The sequence below is a fragment of the Haliotis cracherodii genome, unplaced genomic scaffold, assembly GCF_022045235.1.
Source record: "Haliotis cracherodii isolate W230 unplaced genomic scaffold, xgHalCrac1.p SCAF_22, whole genome shotgun sequence".
In the NCBI taxonomy this organism is placed as follows: Eukaryota; Metazoa; Mollusca; class Gastropoda; order Lepetellida; family Haliotidae; genus Haliotis; species Haliotis cracherodii.
Window position 1 is genome coordinate 8363178 of NW_027266278.1, and position 19178 is coordinate 8382355.

The window sequence follows — 19178 nt, forward strand, 5'->3', positions numbered from 1 at the left end:
AATTAGAATGCATCTGTAAAAGAATGAAGAATAGGAAGGCTCCAGGGATAGATGGCATCACCTATGAACACCTGAAACATGGTGGTCGCTACCTAAATCACTGTGTCGCAGGGCTTTTCAACAGCATCAGTGATTCTGGATTGTACCAAGTGCAGGGAAGTGCGGCATCATCATTCCAATATACAAGTGGTGGTGAGAAACCCAAATCCTCTCCAGACTCCTACAGAGGTGTGGCCTTGTTGCCTGTCCTTTACAAAGTCTTTGAAGCAGTCACTGACAAGAGAATCAGCCAATTCCAGGAGAACACATCTTTCCCTGATGGACACCAGTGTGGATTCCAGAAAAGACTATCGTCATCTCATGCTTCCTTCACCATCCAAGAATCTGCCCGGCATTATATTGAAAGAGGCGACACCCTGTGATGCTTGATAGTGCAAAAGCTTTTGACACAGTCTGGCATGACGGCCTGCTATGGAAATTGCATGAATTGGATATCCCCGGTCCAATATGGAGATTGTTGTCCCACTGTTATGATGGCATAAAGAGCTGTATCCTGGTGAACAATGTCACATCTTACTGGTTTGAACTAAAAAGAGGGGTTAGACAGGGCAGCGTTCTTGCTGCAAAACTCTACCTCGTCTACATAAACAGCCTGCTAGAGAATCTTTCATCCTCCAAGAAAGGGGCAATGGTACTCGATGTCCACGTGGCAAGCCCAACACAAGCAGATGACATCACATTGCTAAGTCCTCTAAACTCCAACCTTCAGACAATGGTGGACAAATGTGAACAATATAGCGCCAAGTGGCGCTTTACCTTCTCTGCCTCAAAGAGCAACATAATCTCCTTCAAGAAGTCTTCACCCCAGCCTACAACAATCATCCTCTATGGCAGAGAGATCCAGAATGTGTCTGAGCTAAAACATCTTGGTATAGAGCTTCATGAATCATTTAATTCGTGGAACAGGACAATAGCAGCTTGCTCGAAAATGAAGTCTACAGCATTCGCATTAATCAAATCAGGCTATCACTCTAATGCACTGAGTCCCCTCACCAGTCTCAAGCTGGTTGTATTGTATGGCTGTGAGTTGTGGTCAGATTTGACAAAGAGGGAGCTACTAGCAATTGAACGCTCACAAAGACTAGCAATAAAGATGGCACAAGGACTTCCCAAACATATCAGAACTGAACTATGTAACTCTCTTTTGGGAACCTTACCTGCAGAAGCAGCAATTGATAAAAAGAAGCTGTTGTTCTTTGGAAAGCTTTGTCATACAAAGCACACTAATATATCCCACAGTGTCTTCAAAACCCGCCTCTTCTGCTACAAGAACAGCTGCAGTCCAGTTTCACTTGGATTCATCCCGTATGTCTATCGACTCGTAAAGAAGTACGGACTAAAAGAATATCTTGAAATGTTCATAGACTCTGGAAATTTTGTGAGGTATATCTCCTGGAAGAAGATCGTCACAGAAGCTATCTTCACTTATGAAAAAGACCAGTGGGACTGTAGAATAGCTGCTGATCCAGACCTAATACACTTTAAAAAAATCCATCCCGAAATTCAGCCTCACATTGCATGGCAGATTGCCAAACTATTTCCCTTGATGAAGCCCCTCTGCAGACTAATTGTGAATCTGTGTGCTTGCTGGAGACCAGGAAAAAAAAGGGCACCTGTGTCTTGTGTAATGCTGACATCAGTGATCCTCTGGTCCACAGTGTGTGCTCGTGTGTGAACCGTACACATATACGTGACAGTCTCTGGATGGACATTATAGACTGTAGTCATGTAGAAGTGAGCGTCAGTCTCCACAGTAAAAATTACACTGATCTTGTGTGTTCTCTGCTCTCGTGCAGACCTCCACTTCCTCTGCCAGACGAAGATACAATAAACTATGCAAAGACTGTAATACAGCACCTTTCAGCATTCGCATCAACTCCTGAACTTTAAAATAACATGTATCTAGTCCCCTAAATATTTTTTCAATATTTCCCCCTGCACATTGTACTCTTCTTTGGAGGAATAAAAGCTTATATATGGTACTAATCGTTGCAGCATTAAAAACAAACATGAACTCGAATAGGTCTTTTATATTTATTTTTAGAATCCAACAATTTCCCTGAATAGATTTAAGCGGAATAACTTTCCCCCGAATCCGAAATATAGTTTAGTTAACAACATGATCCATCTGTTCCTTTTAATCTTACTATCACAATTATCACTGATATGTAATAACGTTTGCATTCTGTAGATCGAATCATTTTGATAATGCCGCATCAATGGAAATGTTAAAAATCATCTTTGAAATTGTCAACATGTTTATTATATTCGTCACAATGCACGTTTAAGTGACTCCTTCTGACCAAAGACATCCCCGTGAGATATTCTTTTGACACAGCTACCCCTATACCCAATCCTCCGATGCCTATAAAATAAATTAATTCATTGGGTACCCGAAATGAATACAATTCGTAACCTAGTACGACATAACTATTGTCGTCACTGATATGAACCGTTAAATTAACAAGCTGGGTGATACAGACCAGCGATGGTTGGGAAGCTGATTCAACACTATTTCATTCAACACTATTTCGCCGAAAGGGTTGAAATTCACTATTTACTATTGTCTTTAAGCGCAATGTCTAGCTGCAAGGTACCAAAGGTTTTGCTTTCTTTTAACAGTTTCTAAAGGAAAATCAGACCAGCCAGGACTCCAAGACCTGACAGGTAAATGTTTTGCCAATGGAGTGGTAACCGAAGCAAAAGAATGAGGTCTTAGCTGAACATTTACGGGAACAAATCTTGAAATTGCGAATAAAGAATTCGCGACGGAAAAGTCCTTTGTACGTCGTCCATCGTCCATGCACTTTACAGCCTTGAAATAGAAATCAGAGTTGAAACAGTCATCAGTATACATGTATATTGCATATAGCACAAGATCATATAGAACACAATTAGCATGTAGAAACAAAGGAGGATTACACCATCTTGGTGAGTGAGTGAGGTTATCACTGCTTCAACATTTGTTTAGTTATATCATGACGTGTCAGCTAGGTAGGCCCGAGTTGACGCCGGTCTTAGACGTGTATCACTTTATTAAAACACTCGAGCAGGATATGACACTGTCAAACCTAGAGTGAGTGCTTTTAGCAATACTCCACAATGTCACGGCATTGTACCCATGTGGGGAATTGAACCCGGGTCCTCGGCTTGACGAGCGAACGCTTTGACCACTAGGCTACCCACTACACACCGTCAAACTAAGAAATATGATTCGTACGGATCTGGAATGTGAGCCCATTTCTGGAGGAAAATATGAGGAGATACAGGCGCCGTATATTGTTCTCACAAATTTAACTGTGGTTATCTCATGGCTATGGAAGGTACGACCGCTTGTAAAACTGTGGATCATTGATAAGGAAACAAAACATAATAACTTGTAAAACCTCAGTTGTAGTAACGAGATGTCATTGTGTATCAGTTTTGACTTACGCTTGATACGGGTGTTGTCAGCAGGGTTGAAAAGTAATCTCCCCGAACATTTGCATCTTCCATTGTCGCACTTAAGACTGCCTGGACAGCCGCCGTCCTTGCACCTTCTTTTTAGCATTTTTACCGGTTTACCTGTGTTTATTCAAGATTTATTCTGCATATGCAAATACCAAACAGAATAGGAGTGATGGAGCGATGATGTTTAAATACAAGTAGCAATATTTCACCTGAAAGCAGGAGCCAGACAGCAGGAGCCAGACAGCAGGAGCCAGTCAGCAGAACCAGACAGCAGGAGCCAGAAAACAGAACCAGACAACAGGAGCTAGACAGCAGGAGCAAGAAAGCAGGAGCCAGACAGCAGAACCAGACAGCAGGAGCCAGAGAGCAGGAGCCAGACAGCAGGAGCCAGAAAACAGGAGCCAGAAAACAGAACCAGACAACAGGAGCCAGAAAGCAGGAGCCAGACAGTAGGAGCCAGAAAGCAGGAGCCAGACAGCAGGAGCCAGAAAACAGGAGCCAGAAAGCAGGAGCCAGAAAACAGGAGCCGACAGCAGGAGCCAGAAGGCAGGAGCCACACAGCAGGAGCCACACATCAGGAGCCAGAAAACAGAACCAGACAGCAGGAGCCAGAAAGCAGGAGCCAGAAAACAGGAGCCGACAGCAGGAGCCAGAAAGCAGGAGCGACACAACAGGAGCCACACATCAGGAGCCAGAAAACAGAACCAGACAGCAGGAGCCAGAAAGCAGGAGCCATATAGCAGGAGCCAGACAGCAGGAGCCACACAGCAGGAGCCAGACAGCAGAACCAGGCAGCAGGAGCCAGAAAACAGGAGCCAGAAAACAAAACCAGACAACAGGAGCTAGACAGCAGGAGCCAGAAAGCAGAAGTCAGACAGCAGAACCAGACTGCAGGAGCCAGACAGCAGGAGCCAGAAAGCAGGAGCCAGAAAGCAGGAGCCAGACAGCAGGAGCCAGAAAACAGGAGCCAGACAGCAGGAGCCAGAAAACAGGAGCCAGAAAACAGAACCAGACAACAGGAGCCATACAGCAGGAGCCACACAACAGGAGCCAGAATGCAGGAGCCAGACCAGAAAGCAGGAGCCAGACAGCAGAACAAGACAGGAGGAGCCAGAAAGCAGGAGCCAGAAAACAGGAGCCGACAGCAGGAGCCAGAAAGCAGGAGCCAGAAATCAGAACGAGACAACAGGAGCCAGAAAGCAGGAGCCACACAGCAGGAGCCAGACAGCAGGAACCAGAGAGAAGAGCCACACAGCAGGAGCCAGACAGTAGGAGCCAGAAAGCAGGAGCCAGACAGCAGGAGCCAGACAACAGGAGCCAGAAAGCAGGAGCCAGAAAACAGGAGCCAGAAAGCAGACCCAGACAGCAGGAGCCAGAAAGCAAGAGCCGACAGCAGGAGCCAGACAGCAGGAGCCACACAGGAGGAGCCAGAAAGCAGAACCAGAAAGCAGGAGCCAGAAAGCAGGAGCCAGAAAGCAGGAGCCAGATAGCAGGAGCCACACAACAGGAGCCACACAGCAGGAGCAAGACAGCACGAGCCAGAAAGTAGAGGTGCAACTGCCGAGACAAATAAATTCCCCCCAACTAACTTTCTCATTTATTAATGTGTGTGAGTAAACTAATTAATCCTGACTTTCTCCAGTGCATCAAATCATCAAAAGCGCCATTCTCCTGGCTGAGACTAAATTGGATGACTATGACGCCTCAGATATAATGAACTACACAGCCAACACTAAGAACAGATCAACTGACACAAGATCAGGAGGATTAGCAATCCTAGTGGAGAATACTATCAACATGTATGTCTCACACAGCCCATTTAACAGTGACTGTTTTCTTCTTGTCAAGATACCATCTGAGATACTGCTATCTGAGTATGGTTTAGTACTTGGTGTTGCATACATCCCTCCTGAGCGATCACCCCACCATAACCATGTGTGTTTTCATGATATTGGAGCTGAAATATGTAGGTATGATTCTGATTTTGATGTTGTTATGTTACGAGATTATAATGCCAGGACAAGCAGATGTGTGACTTTACTTCTATAGAAAGATTTGTTTGTTGTTTAACGCCGCACTCAGCAATATCCCAGCTATATAACGGCTGTCTGTAAAATCGAATTTCGACCAGACAATCCAGTGATTGATGTCATGAGCATCGATACACGCAATTGAGATCGATGACATGCATCAACCAAGTCAGCGAGCCTGACCAACCGATCCCGTTAGTCGCCTCTTACGACAAACATAGTCGCCTTTTACAGCAAGCATGGGTTGCTGAAGACCTATTCCACCCCGGATCTTCACAGGTCTCCTTTTGACTTTGGAGATGAATTCTAGTATAACTTCAATTGTAAATATTTCAATGAACAAAGTGACATGAACATCACAAGACACTATTCCAAAAGACCAAATATGTTACAACTCATAAGATATCTGTCCAAAAGAAACTATGTAAATTTATTAAAATTATATTATTTTTTTTATTTGTTTTACGCCGCACTTAGTAATATTCCAGCTATATGACGGCGGTCTGTAAATAATCGAGTCTGGACCAGACAATCCAGTGATTGACATCATGAGCAAAAGTGAAGACGTTAAAAATGTAATTTCACTAAATGAAGAAACATTAAGTAACCGAGTATGAACACAATATTCGAATTTATCAAATACCGCTGAACGATTTGTAGCCATGTTTGTCTACAACAACCTAGGCATTTAGGAATGTTAGTGTATTGAGAAAAAAGGCATTGCATCGTTGTATGAAGCTTGAAAGTAGTTCTTCCTAAGCGACCTCTTTTGCACATTTACTGGATCCTTATACCAAGTCTAGGATTGGCTTATATCGCCGATAGTACTATCCATCAAATAAACTAATTTCTTAGTAGAAATGTGTAGAATGTAACACAGATGGAGGTTTTGTCCTACCTGGAGAGAGAGTAGCTGCCTTGGATGCCGCGTCGGGGTTATCGTAATCTGTGTATGATGTCAATATGCACAATATGCTTGGAAGACGAAGTCGATATTTTCAATTTGAGCCAGGACATTGTGAACATGTACAGATGTATAAAATTGATTTACATGGAACACTTCCAGAAAGTTAAAGCACTAATGCCATGAAAAGGTACAGAATCATAAAATGTTTAGTTTATGTCATCTTATCGCAATACAAATTAAACTACATTATGAAATGCCACACATAAATCGCAAGTTGAAAAATGTAATTTCAAGCCCAAATATCTAAATACTAATGATGATTTCCCATCGAATTGATAAATGACTTGCTGACAACGTAAAGTTATAATTATCAATGTAATCTTTTTGATTCACAACGATCACTCTATAAATTTCCATTTACACCCCTTAGTTAATTCGTTATATTCCAACATGTATTACCATGGACACAGACCGCACGACCCATACGATTTTCGAGACATCGGTCGGTGGAAACGCAGATCTTCATTGAGCAAGCACCTGTTGAAGGCTATGCAAAGGTCAAATAGTATAAGTGCAATGTTTTATTTCAGTCAACACACAATTCAAATGTTTTTGCAGCATTATTTACAAACCTACAAATGAATATAATTATCCTGAAATCACTTTTACTAAATATTATACTTGTTTTTTGTCGTTGTTTAACGCCACGCTCAGCAATATTCCAGCTATATGACGTCGGTCTGTAAATAATCGTGTCTGGATCACACAATCCCGTAAGTCGCCTCTAAACACAAAGCACAGTTGCCTTTTATGGCAAGCATGGGTTGCTGAAGACCTATTCTTCCCCGGATCATTACGGGTCACTAAATATTATATGAAACCTTACATTAAATGTAGCACCATAAGCATTTCTCATTGCAAGCATATAAAAATAAACAAATATAACATACCATCTGATCTGTACCTTTTCGAAAAACAATGTAACCCTCCGTCTCCTGTCGTTCCAAGGAACTAGTCAGCTGTCGGCATGTCAGAGTTTCAATGCCGTATGCAACAGCCTGACAGGAGCCACTTTCCATGCACTTGACTCTGCATACGTTGATACCAATAGGATGGTTCAATGTTTGTATGCAGGAAACACATACAAGGAACTGAGGCACTAGGAATGGTAGAAACATCTTCTGAGGCACCCGTTGCTTCCACATGGACAGATGCACACTCCGGTCTGAACACTACGGTTTGTTTGTAAATGCTACATCGTCACGTCAGTCATTATATTGATCTAGTATGGTTTCTCGCCATTTAAGAGTAAAACGATCGTGTCTGTATTGATGTCTTTGTATACAAACTATACTGAGTCAAATTAAAAACTTCACATTTTTAAAAGTAATCCCATTTATGATATACGACAAATGTAACAGAGAAGGTAATTTTTAATCATTATGTCCAAAGAAGGATTTTAATTAACGGTGGTAACCATAACTTGTTCCAAGCACCTACGGTATTCGGTAATAATTATCAACAGTTTAAATCATAAGTCCCAAGCACGAGAATCTGATGGCACACAAATTCAGTAGCGTGTATGGCGACCAAGTGCGTTGACAACTGCCACACATCGCCTCCGCATGGACCTTGTGATGCTTTGGAAGACGACGCCATTGTTGCTGCAAAATGGTGCCAAGTTCTTGCAAATTCTGTGGTTGGTTCTGGAGAGTGCGCAGACTTCTGCCAAGAGCATCCCAGAAGTGTTCGATGGGATTGAGGTCGGGAGACCTTGACGGCCAGTCCATGACGTTGACTCCAGTATTCTGAAGGAAATTCCTTGTCAAAATTGCTGTGTGGGGTCTGGCATTGTCGTGTTTGAAGATCAAACCGGGTCCATGTGCTGCCATAAAAGGCAGAAGTTCTGGTGCCAGTACCTGGTCGCAGTAAGCAGCAGCGTTGAAGTTGCCTCGGATGACAAGAAGCCTGGAACGTGCATTGCCACAGAAAGCACCCCACACCATGACACTTCCGCCTCGAAATCTGTCAACTTCCTGTACACAACACTGGGCGTAAGGTTCATGACGGCGCCTCCACACCCTCGCCCTACCATCAGCAAATCGAAGATTAAATCGGGATTCATCACTGAAGACGACTTGATTCCAATTCCTCTGAGTCCATCGTAAGTGTCGCAGTGCCCACAATTGACGTTGACGTCTGTGTAATTGAGTCAGAATCGGCACGCAGTATCTCCGTCGTGCTTGAAGGTGAGCAGTTCTCAGACGGTTTCGAACAGTTTGCGCACTCAGTCTACCTCTAAACAGTTCATTTCTGGTTGATGTAGCCATCAAAAATCGGTTACGGAGGTGACGTAAGACATTCAGACGATCCTCTGCATGTGACGTCACACGTCGTCGACCTGGCCGAGGGCGATCAGCGGTGGTACCCGTTTGCTGTAGACGCGTCTGTAAATCATAAACAGTCAGTCGACTACAACCCATCGTCCTTGCGACTTCAGGTACGGACGTTCCCGTCTGCAACATGCCGATGGCACGTTCACTTTACACATTTGAAAGGCGTAGCATGACAAATGGCCGGAAAGTCTTTTGTTTTCTTGTTTTTTTCATTTTTTGTTAATGACTGCTGACAAGTATGGCTGAAAACACGTGCGGTATTATGGTCACGTGACAAGAAAAACCACTTTTGCCACTTTAGTGCTGTGCACATGATTTTGATCGATTCACCTGCACAAAAACGGGTGTTATCTGAGGACACTACGTAGCCATTTCTCTTTAAATACACAATTAGGGCCAACAATGATAACTGGTCAAAATGTTAAAATTTTAGGATTGTGAAGTTTTTAATTTGGTTCAGTATATTACACATTATTAATTTGAATTTGTATGTATTTATGTTGGCAGTTCAACTCCTCTGGCGACTGTTTCTTTGTTTGTTTTTTAACGCCGCACTAAGCAATATTCCAGCCATATGACGGCGGTCTGTAAATAATCGAGTCTCCACCAGACAATCCAGTGATTGACATCATGAGCATTGATCCATGTAATTGGGATCGATGACATGCATCAACAAAGTCATCGAGCCTGACCACCCGATCCCGTTAGTCGCCTCTTATGACAAGCATAGTCGCTTTTAACGGACTTGCATGGGTTGCTGAAGACCTATTCTACCCCGGATCTGCGCGCAAGATGCTTCGAACTTGGGAACATGGGAAACATGCTGTTTAATTGCCAACATTTTTTAACTCCGGATCTATTAGACAAGTCCGGCAAAATGAGTTATATTCTTTGAGATTGCAAAAAACTGATGGCTTAGACGAAATGTTTTTGTGGTCACCTTTCCATGTTTTCCTTGGACTCCTTGACTATCATGCAACCGTCATGCAGCTGGAATATAGCTGATGGCGGCGTTAAACAACAAACACGCACACGCACACGCACACGCACACGCACACATATGACCGTACACACAGAGTACTTTATGCCACCGCTATATGGCTGGAATATTGGTGAGTGCGGCGTTAAACAACAAACACGCACACGCACACGCACACGCACACGCACACAAATGACCGTACACACAGAGTACATTATGCCACCGCCATATGGCTGGAATATTGGTGAGTGCGGCGTTAGACAACAAACAGAGACACAGAGTACAGAATGCCGTGGTATATGGCATGAATGTTGCTCAGTGTAGCGTAAAACAACAAAAAACAACAACACAGAGTACATCTTGCTGTCATGCTTTTAATTAGAGTGTATTACAATGGGAATCGGGAGGTCAGTCCCTGCGACCTGGGACTCGTGAAGATCCGGGGTAAAATAGTTCTTCAGCAACCCATGCTTGCCGTCAAAGGGGACTATGCTTGTCGTGAGAGGCGACTAAAGGGATCAGGCTCGCTGACTTGGTTGATGCATGTCATCGATCCTAATTGCGTACATCGAAGCTCATTACATCAATCACTGGAGTGTCTGGTCCAGACTCGATTGTTTACAGACCGCCGTCATATAGCTGGAATATTGCTGAGTGCGGCGTAAAACAACCAACCAACTAACCAACGAAACGGAAATAATTCGTTTCAGCATGATCAGAATAACTTGGATGTGAGACGAAAGGTCAGACTGGTCCCTCCGTTTTATATTTTGGTTTGTTGTTTTACGCCGCACTCAGCAATATTGCAGCAATATGACGGCGGTCTGTAAATAATCGAGTCTGGAGCAGACAATCCAGTGATTTACATCATATTGGGAATGCGTCGTCTACAACTATTGGCCTGTTTCAACTGGTAGAACTCATCGAAACGTAGCCTATATACTAGAAGACCATCCTGTAGGTCCCGTGACCAAATCATCGAAACAAAGGTTTGAAAGTGTTTTTGAGTTTCCTCATGTATACTGAACAATTTTGACTTGGGCTGCCCGGTTGAAAATCCCGGGCATTTTGGGGAAGGGTCAACAAAGGTAAAACAGGGGTCAAAATACAAAATTGTGTCAATATGCATATCAAATTTCTCGTCCAATGATAAGGAACCTAGAAATATATAGTTTGTTATACTTCCGACCTTAAATGGGGGAGCTATGGCCAAAAACGTTGAAAGGTCAACACACTTTTTGCAGTCGGTGACATTCACAAACACAGTTAACATTGTCCGATAGTCATGATTTTAGTGTCTAATAATATGTTTTCTGACATGACAAATTCAACCAAGCAACTTTTAAAAGTAAAAAGGGTTACCATGACCTTGAAAATCGAAAATGGTGGAATTGGCTGCACGAAGAATTGTCATGCTTCAGCAAAGTCATTGGAAACAGGATCCTTGGCCAATAACGCATGGTATTAGCAATAAGTATTATTATTTGTGCGATATATGATAATGGACAAAATGTTTTGAAAAGCTGTTATTGTTTCCTATCAAGGAGGCAGATCATATATGATAAAGTCAGAAGCATTAGAACATTACGGTGATGGCATCTGTATCCGAGGAAGTGTTGAATATTACATGTTTATTATCATTATTGACGACAATTACTCGACAATTCAGGTTTAATGTTGGAAACACTGAAACGTGTGATTGAATAGTGTTTAATTATGGTGGATATATATTAATATAGCAAAAATTGGTATATAAAGAGATCAAGTTGCAAATGTCAATGTGTTTATGAATACTTTAGGTACATATTAAGTACTGAATTAAGCTTTTGCGAATGAATGCAAGTCGATACCCCGTACAGCGTTATGTTCTGCTTTAAGTATTAGATGAGAATTGAAAATTCAATTGGGCATCGTATGTGAGACTAATGTTAATTTATAGCGGTTTTGCGTAGGTGTGGCTATTCCAAGATGTTGGTGATAAGAACATGTTTTGTCTGCATTTAGAAGACGTTAAATATATATATATATATATATTTCCAATCATGGTACCACAGTTTGGAGTCGTCTACGTTTTAGAGCATTATGTTGATATAAAATCTCTTCGAATCACACATAACAGTACTCAACAACAAACAATTAGTTAGTGCAATGTGGACATTTCGTATATCTCTTTCGAGTCAACATTATTTGTAACATATCATTGTTATATATATCTCATACAGAATCTATATGTATAGAATGTGACCTTCATGTAGTAGGGGACGAATACCATGCATGTTTTATATGTAAGAAATATATTCACTTGAGAAATAGCTTTTTTACCTTCTGTGATATTAATGTACTATGCTTGATACCTTTGTAGCCTTATGTAGCCTTAAGTGCGGACGATCCACCGCAAAATATGAGAGTTTCAAGTTCCTTTAGAACCATAACCAAATCCGTAAAAATAAAAAATCCTCGAATATATTGTCCGCTAGAAAATTTACCGACTCTTATCAGTGTCCGAAGGCTAATAATGACGTATGGAAAAGGTAATGGACTTGCATTAGAGCTGAAGAAAGTGATTTGCCATTAGAAGTGGATCAATGCCTGGCTGTACCTTGAGTACAGTGGTTTTGGCTGGTACATAGTGAAAGACATTTATTGGAAGTGATGTGATGTTTGTGGCATGCTATCATCGTCAATTTTTATTACAATTTGCGTATTACAATTTACGTCAAATTGTATTACAATTTACGTTGTTATTACAATTTACGACAAAATTATTACAATTTGCTGCAAGTATTACAATTCACCTTTTTATTACAATTTACGTCATAACGGCAGTTAATGTTCAATCACTGTAACACAAAATGTGTTTTGGTTTCTTTTCATATTTTAGTTATTAAAGCAGTTTTTGTAATAACGTAGAAATAACTATGGACCATGTAAAATGTATTTCTTATTTCCATCGATCTCATTCAACATCTATGCTTTGTAATCAACACATTTTGTGAAGGCAGCAACGCAACAAAAAGAACCAAAGGAGTTGAATTAATACAAACGCAAGTGCAGTTAGAGGCCAATCAACTACTTTGAGTTGTATACTATTCGACCTCCGTCAAAACCATTGAAAAAAGGCGTAGAAAGACCAAACCGAAAGTGTCATTATGTCCTTGTGTAAGCAACTAAAGTATTTGTCCTGAATGAGGAAAATGATGTTAAAAACTTTTTATTTCATCTCATTAAAGTAGTATAGTTTGCTGACACTTATGATACTATTATATATAATTGACAGCAAAGCTAATTTTGTTTTACGCTACAGTTGCACCTAAGGTTGAATTACATTAACAACACTTAAACATTTCTGTATAATACATGCATGTGTAAGTTACTTGCACTATACTTGATGACACGTGAAGATCCGAGGTAGAATAGATCTCCAGCATTCCATGCTTGCCGCAAAAGGTGACGGTGCTTATCGTAAGAGGCGACTAACTGGATCGGGTGGTCAGGCTCGCTGAATTGGTTGATGCATGTCATCGTATCAAGGCCCGTGAAGATCCGGTGTAAAATAAGTCTTCAGCATACCATGCTTGCTGTAAAAGGCGACTATGCTTGTCGTAAGAGGTGGCTAACGGGATCGGGTGGTCAGGCTCGCTGTCTTTGTTTATGCATGTCATCGATCCCAATTGCGTGGACCGATGCTCATGTTGTTAATCACTGGATTGTCTGGTCCAGACTCGATTATCTACAGACCGCCGCCATATAGCTGTAATGTTGATGAGTGCGGCGATAAACAACAAACAAACAAATAGTATAATTGGTATAATTTTAACACTGTTTTGATTCAGATTGGAGTATCGAGGAGTCGCATTCGCACTTGTTGTTATCACGAAATGCATGCTTCACCATGACCGAGTGTGTTCATTTTTCATAATAATTTGTTAAAGTGTGCGTGATCGGCTCGTAGTAAGCATACTGTGGCTAGGTTGGGTATTCATGTTAAACAGCGGACTGTTATCTCATTTGGCTAGCACTGTAAAATGGGGATTTGTCCGGACTGGTACAAGCAGCGTGCATGTACGCCTCTGTATTAGAGCAATACTATTGGACACAACATGAAAACCCGACACAACATTAAAACCCCATTTCAACTGACATCACCTGTAAAATATAAGATAGTCAATAACTAAATGTCTGTTTAAAATGTCCACTAAAATGTACCTCTTTCAGTGTCTGGAAGTGTTGTATTGAGCCCATGGGGTACAGAGAAAACAGGTTTTCTAATACAGCAACACATGGGTAATGTGGCAGATGTCCATGGTATGTCATTGGTTATGTGTATAACGGGCGATGGGTAGCCTAGTAGGTAAATCGTTCGCTGGTTTAGGCCAGGTTTCGATTCCCCAATCGGGTACAAAGTGCTGATCCCGGGTAGAATAAGTCTACACGCAGATACGTGATAGAGCAGGTCTTCAGCAACCCATGCTTGCCGGAAAAGGCGACTATTCTTGTCGTAAGAGGCGACTAACGGGATCGGGTGGTCAGGCTCGCTGACTTGGTTGATGCATGTCTGTGCATCGATGCCCATAAAGTCAGTCACTGGACTGCCTGGTCCAGACTCGATTTTACAGACCGCCGTCATATAGCTAGAATAAACAAACAAACAAACAAACGTCATTGGATATTATAATCGTCTTGGATCAGAGTTAAGCAATGACCCTAGACTGAACAAAACAAATTTCATTTATAAGTTTCAATGCCTTCCAAATCTCGAATTTCAACATGACCATTTCAACTTCTTGTTAAAAAAAGTGGGTGAGTTAGTTACACATATGCAGTATTTCAGGAATATTATGACTAAAACATGTCATATTTTGCAATTAAAGTAATAAGGACAGTTCAAAACTGTAACAGATGAACGATTGTCTTTTAAAACAAGTCGGAGAGCACTGAAAAGATTTATCTGTAAACACGACGTTACGAGTGGGTAGGTGGTTGAGTGAGTGAGTGAGGGGATGGTTGAGTGAGTAGCGATCACGTGAGTTTATGCGCTTTAAACAGTGTTTCAGTCATATCACAGTGTGTCAGTTTGATGAGGTTGAGGGAGGCAACCAAAATTAATGCAGGTCTTAGACGGTTTTCCACTGGTTAGAACCATAACCAAATCCGTAAAAATAAAAAATCCTCGAATATATTGTCCGCTAGAAAATTTACCGACTCTTATCAGTGTCCGAAGGCTAATAATGACGTATGGAAAAGGTAATGGACTTGCATTAGAGCTGAAGAAAGTGATTTGCCATCAGAAGTGGATCAATGCCTGGTTGTACCTTGAGTACAGTGGTTTTGGCTGGTACATAGTGAAAGACATTTATTGGAAGTGATGTGATGTTTGTGGCATGCTATCATCGTCAATTTTTATTACAATTTGCGTATTACAATTTACGTCAAATTGTATTACAATTTACGTTGTTATTACAATTTACGACAAAATTATTACAATTTGCTGCAAGTATTACAATTCACCTTTTTATTACAATTTACGTCGTAACGGCAGTTAATGTTCAATCACTGTAACACAAAATGTGTTTTGGTTTCTTTTCATATTTTAGTTATTAAAGCAGTTTTTGTAATAACGTAGAAATAACTATGGACCATGTAAAATGTATTTCTTATTTCCATCGATCTCATTCAACATCTATGCTTTGTAATCAACACATTTTGTGAAGGCAGCAACGCAACAAAAAGAACCAAAGGAGTTGAATTAATACAAACGCAAGTGCAGTTAGAGGCCAATCAACTACTTTGAGTTGTATACTATTCGACCTCCGTCAAAACCATTGAAAAAAGGCGTAGAAAGACCAAACCGAAAGTGTCATTATGTCCTTGTGTAAGCAACTAAAGTATTTGTCCTGAATGAGGAAAATGATGTTAAAAACTTTTTATTTCATCTCATTAAAGTAGTATAGTTTGCTGACACTTATGATACTATTATATATAATTGACAGCAAAGCTAATTTCGTTTTACGCTACAGTTGCACCTAAGGTTGAATTACATTAACAACACTTAAACATTTCTGTATAATACATGCATGTGTAAGTTACTTGCACTATACTTGATGACACGTGAAGATCCGAGGTAGAATAGATCTCCAGCATTCCATGCTTGCCGCAAAAGGTGACGGTGCTTATCGTAAGAGGCGACTAACTGGATCGGGTGGTCAGGCTCGCTGAATTGGTTGATGCATGTCATCGTATCAAGGCCCGTGAAGATCCGGTGTAAAATAAGTCTTCAGCATACCATGCTTGCTGTAAAAGGCGACTATGCTTGTCGTAAGAGGTGGCTAACGGGATCGGGTGGTCAGGCTCGCTGTCTTTGTTTATGCATGTCATCGATCCCAATTGCGTGGACCGATGCTCATGTTGTTAATCACTGGATTGTCTGGTCCAGACTCGATTATCTACAGACCGCCGCCATATAGCTGTAATGTTGATGAGTGCGGCGATAAACAACAAACAAACAAATAGCATAATTGGTATAGTTTTAACACTGTTTTGATTCAGATTGGAGTATCGAGGAGTCGCATTCGCACTTGTTGTTATCACGAAATGCATGCTTCACCATGACCGAGTGTGTTCATTTTTCATAATAATTTGTTAAAGTGTGCGTGATCGGCTCGTAGTAAGCATACTGTGGCTAGGTTGGGTATTCATGTTAAACAGCGGACTGTTATCTCATTTGGCTAGCACTGTAAAATGGGGATTTGTCCGGACTGGTACAAGCAGCGTGCATGTACGCCTCTGTATTAGAGCAATACTATTGGACACAACATGAAAACCCGACACAACATTAAAACCCCATTTCAACTGACATCACCTGTAAAATATAAGATAGTCAATAACTAAATGTCTGTTTAAAATGTCCACTAAAATGTACCTCTTTCAGTGTCTGGAAGTGTTGTATTGAGCCCATGGGGTACAGAGAAAACAGGTTTTCTAATACAGCAACACATGGGTAATGTGGCAGATGTCCATGGTATGTCATTGGTTATGTGTATAACGGGCGATGGGTAGCCTAGTAGGTAAATCGTTCGCTGGTTTAGGCCAGGTTTCGATTCCCCAATCGGGTACAAAGTGCTGATCCCGGGTAGAATAAGTCTACACGCAGATACGTGATAGAGCAGGTCTTCAGCAACCCATGCTTGCCGGAAAAGGCGACTATTCTTGTCGTAAGAGGCGACTAACGGGATCGGGTGGTCAGGCTCGCTGACTTGGTTGATGCATGTCTGTGCATCGATGCCCATAAAGTCAATCACTGGACTGCCTGGTCCAGACTCGATTTTACAGACCGCCGTCATATAGCTAGAATAAACAAACAAACGTCATTGGATATTATAATCGTCTTGGATCAGAGTTAAGCACTGACCCTAGACTGACCAAAACAAATTTCATTTATAAGTTTCAATGCCTTCCAAATCTCGAATTTCAACATGACCATTTCAACTTCTTGTTAAAAAAAGTGGGTGAGTTAGTTACACATATGCAGTATTTCAGGAATATTATGACTAAAACATGTCATATTTTGCAATTAAAGTAATAAGGACAGTTCAAAACTGTAACAGATGAACGATTGTCTTTTAAAACAAGTCGGAGAGCACTGAAAAGATTTATCTGTAAACACGACGTTACGAGTGGGTAGGTGGTTGAGTGAGTGAGTGAGGGGATGGTTGAGTGAGTAGCGATCACGTGAGTTTATGCGCTTTAAACAGTGTTTCAGTCATATCACAGTGTGTCAGTTTGATGAGGTTGAGGGAGGCAACCAAAATTAATGCAGGTCTTAGACGGTTTTCCACTGGTGCAACTCACGAACCTGCGCTGGTGCTGAGAAACCTAGAAACCTAGAAACGTAACCAGGACGAATCTGGGATTCGATCAGTGTTGCTGGGATGTCTTAGGGTCGCAACTCCATGCATCGAATTAGACAACCTTAAACGACCAATTCCCCCATGACCCTGTTTGCAAATAGAAGCTAAAGATGTCCCAGTTAATTGACAGTGTTGATCCCTGGTGTTTGATATAATGTGTGGACATTTAATTTTGTCTCCATTAAATATCAAATCTCAATAATATCGTTTTTCTCCATTAAATATCAAATCCCGATAATATATCACTCGAATATAGTTCAAACCAGCATTTAACCCATCGCACTGATACACTCGCTGTGTTGGCTATCTTAGCAAACTTAAACAACGGATAAACAAGGTCACATATCAGGAACTACTTTCAAGCTCTAAAAACCGATGAAGCTTGTTTAATAAATTAGTGACGTATGTTTCCAACAAAGTTTAGAAATAGGATCTGTATGCATGTTTCGGAAGCTGTTCATGACTGCAAATCACTTCACACAATTTCATCTATTGGGCTGTTCACCGAAACATATTCACATGCCGTTTGGAAAGTTACTTCACTGAGCAAAATTACATGTAAAACGGTCCGTGAAGATTCCAGGATAGAATAGGTCTTCAGCAACCAATGCTTGCCGTAAAAGGTGACCATGCTTGTTGTAAAAGGCGACTAACGGCTCGTTGACTTGATTGATGTATGTCATCCATCCCAATAGCGTGGATCGATGATCATGATTTCAATCACTGGATTGTCTGGTTCAGACTCGATTATTTACAGGCCGCCATCATATAGCTGGAATATTGCTGAGTGCGCCGTTAAACAACAAACCAGACCAAAAACATCTAAAACATCGATTATCTCAAGAATGTCAAAGTCACACATAATTCTATTTGTAAACCTAATATATGAATATTTATGATGTGAAACTCAGATAATACTTAAAATCAGATGATAATTAATATTATAAATTGAAAAGGAAATATCAGCTAGTGCTACATTTTTCTGATTATACACGTCAATGATCGAGTTAATGAATGAGTTAATATTTACCGTCGTATCGGCAATAGCTCAACCATTAAGTGATAAAAACAAACAATACATACATTGAACCACGCTGATCAAACAAGCAGGGACAATGAAGATATGACAACTGTATTAAATATGATAAAAGCAAATAATTTCAACAAATTATCACAATGTATGATAGAGACTTTTAAATTTCGATGCCAGATTTTCTGCCTAAACTGGGAATCCCTGGCGATCTCCCCCTTGACAGTTCATCACAGGAGTGACATTTAGGAGGTTCTTCCCCGGCACCTTTAGGAGACATTAAAACCGACTGTGGACAATAAGACACCGTCGGTAAATTATCATGCCTTGACTGACAGGTCAAGCTGACTTGACTAAATTTTGATTTGATAATTTGAGCTGACAACATCTCCAAAGGAAGTCGCGCCACGAGAACTTTG

At 41.1% G+C, this 19178-nt stretch overlaps 1 protein-coding gene across 1 annotated transcript in view; it reads left to right on the forward strand.

Moving 5' to 3' along the window:
* The first annotated feature begins 421 nt into the window (after nucleotides 1–421).
* The window catches only part of LOC139471462 (trichohyalin-like), a 70005-nt gene continuing 51248 nt past the window's right edge, over nucleotides 422–19178 (forward strand). The window contains exons 1-2 of the mRNA XM_071253823.1: nucleotides 422–1500; nucleotides 3730–5055. Of these exons, the coding sequence (XP_071109924.1) occupies nucleotides 422–1500; nucleotides 3730–5055 (2405 nt within the window). The remainder of the gene's footprint in view (nucleotides 1501–3729; nucleotides 5056–19178) is intronic.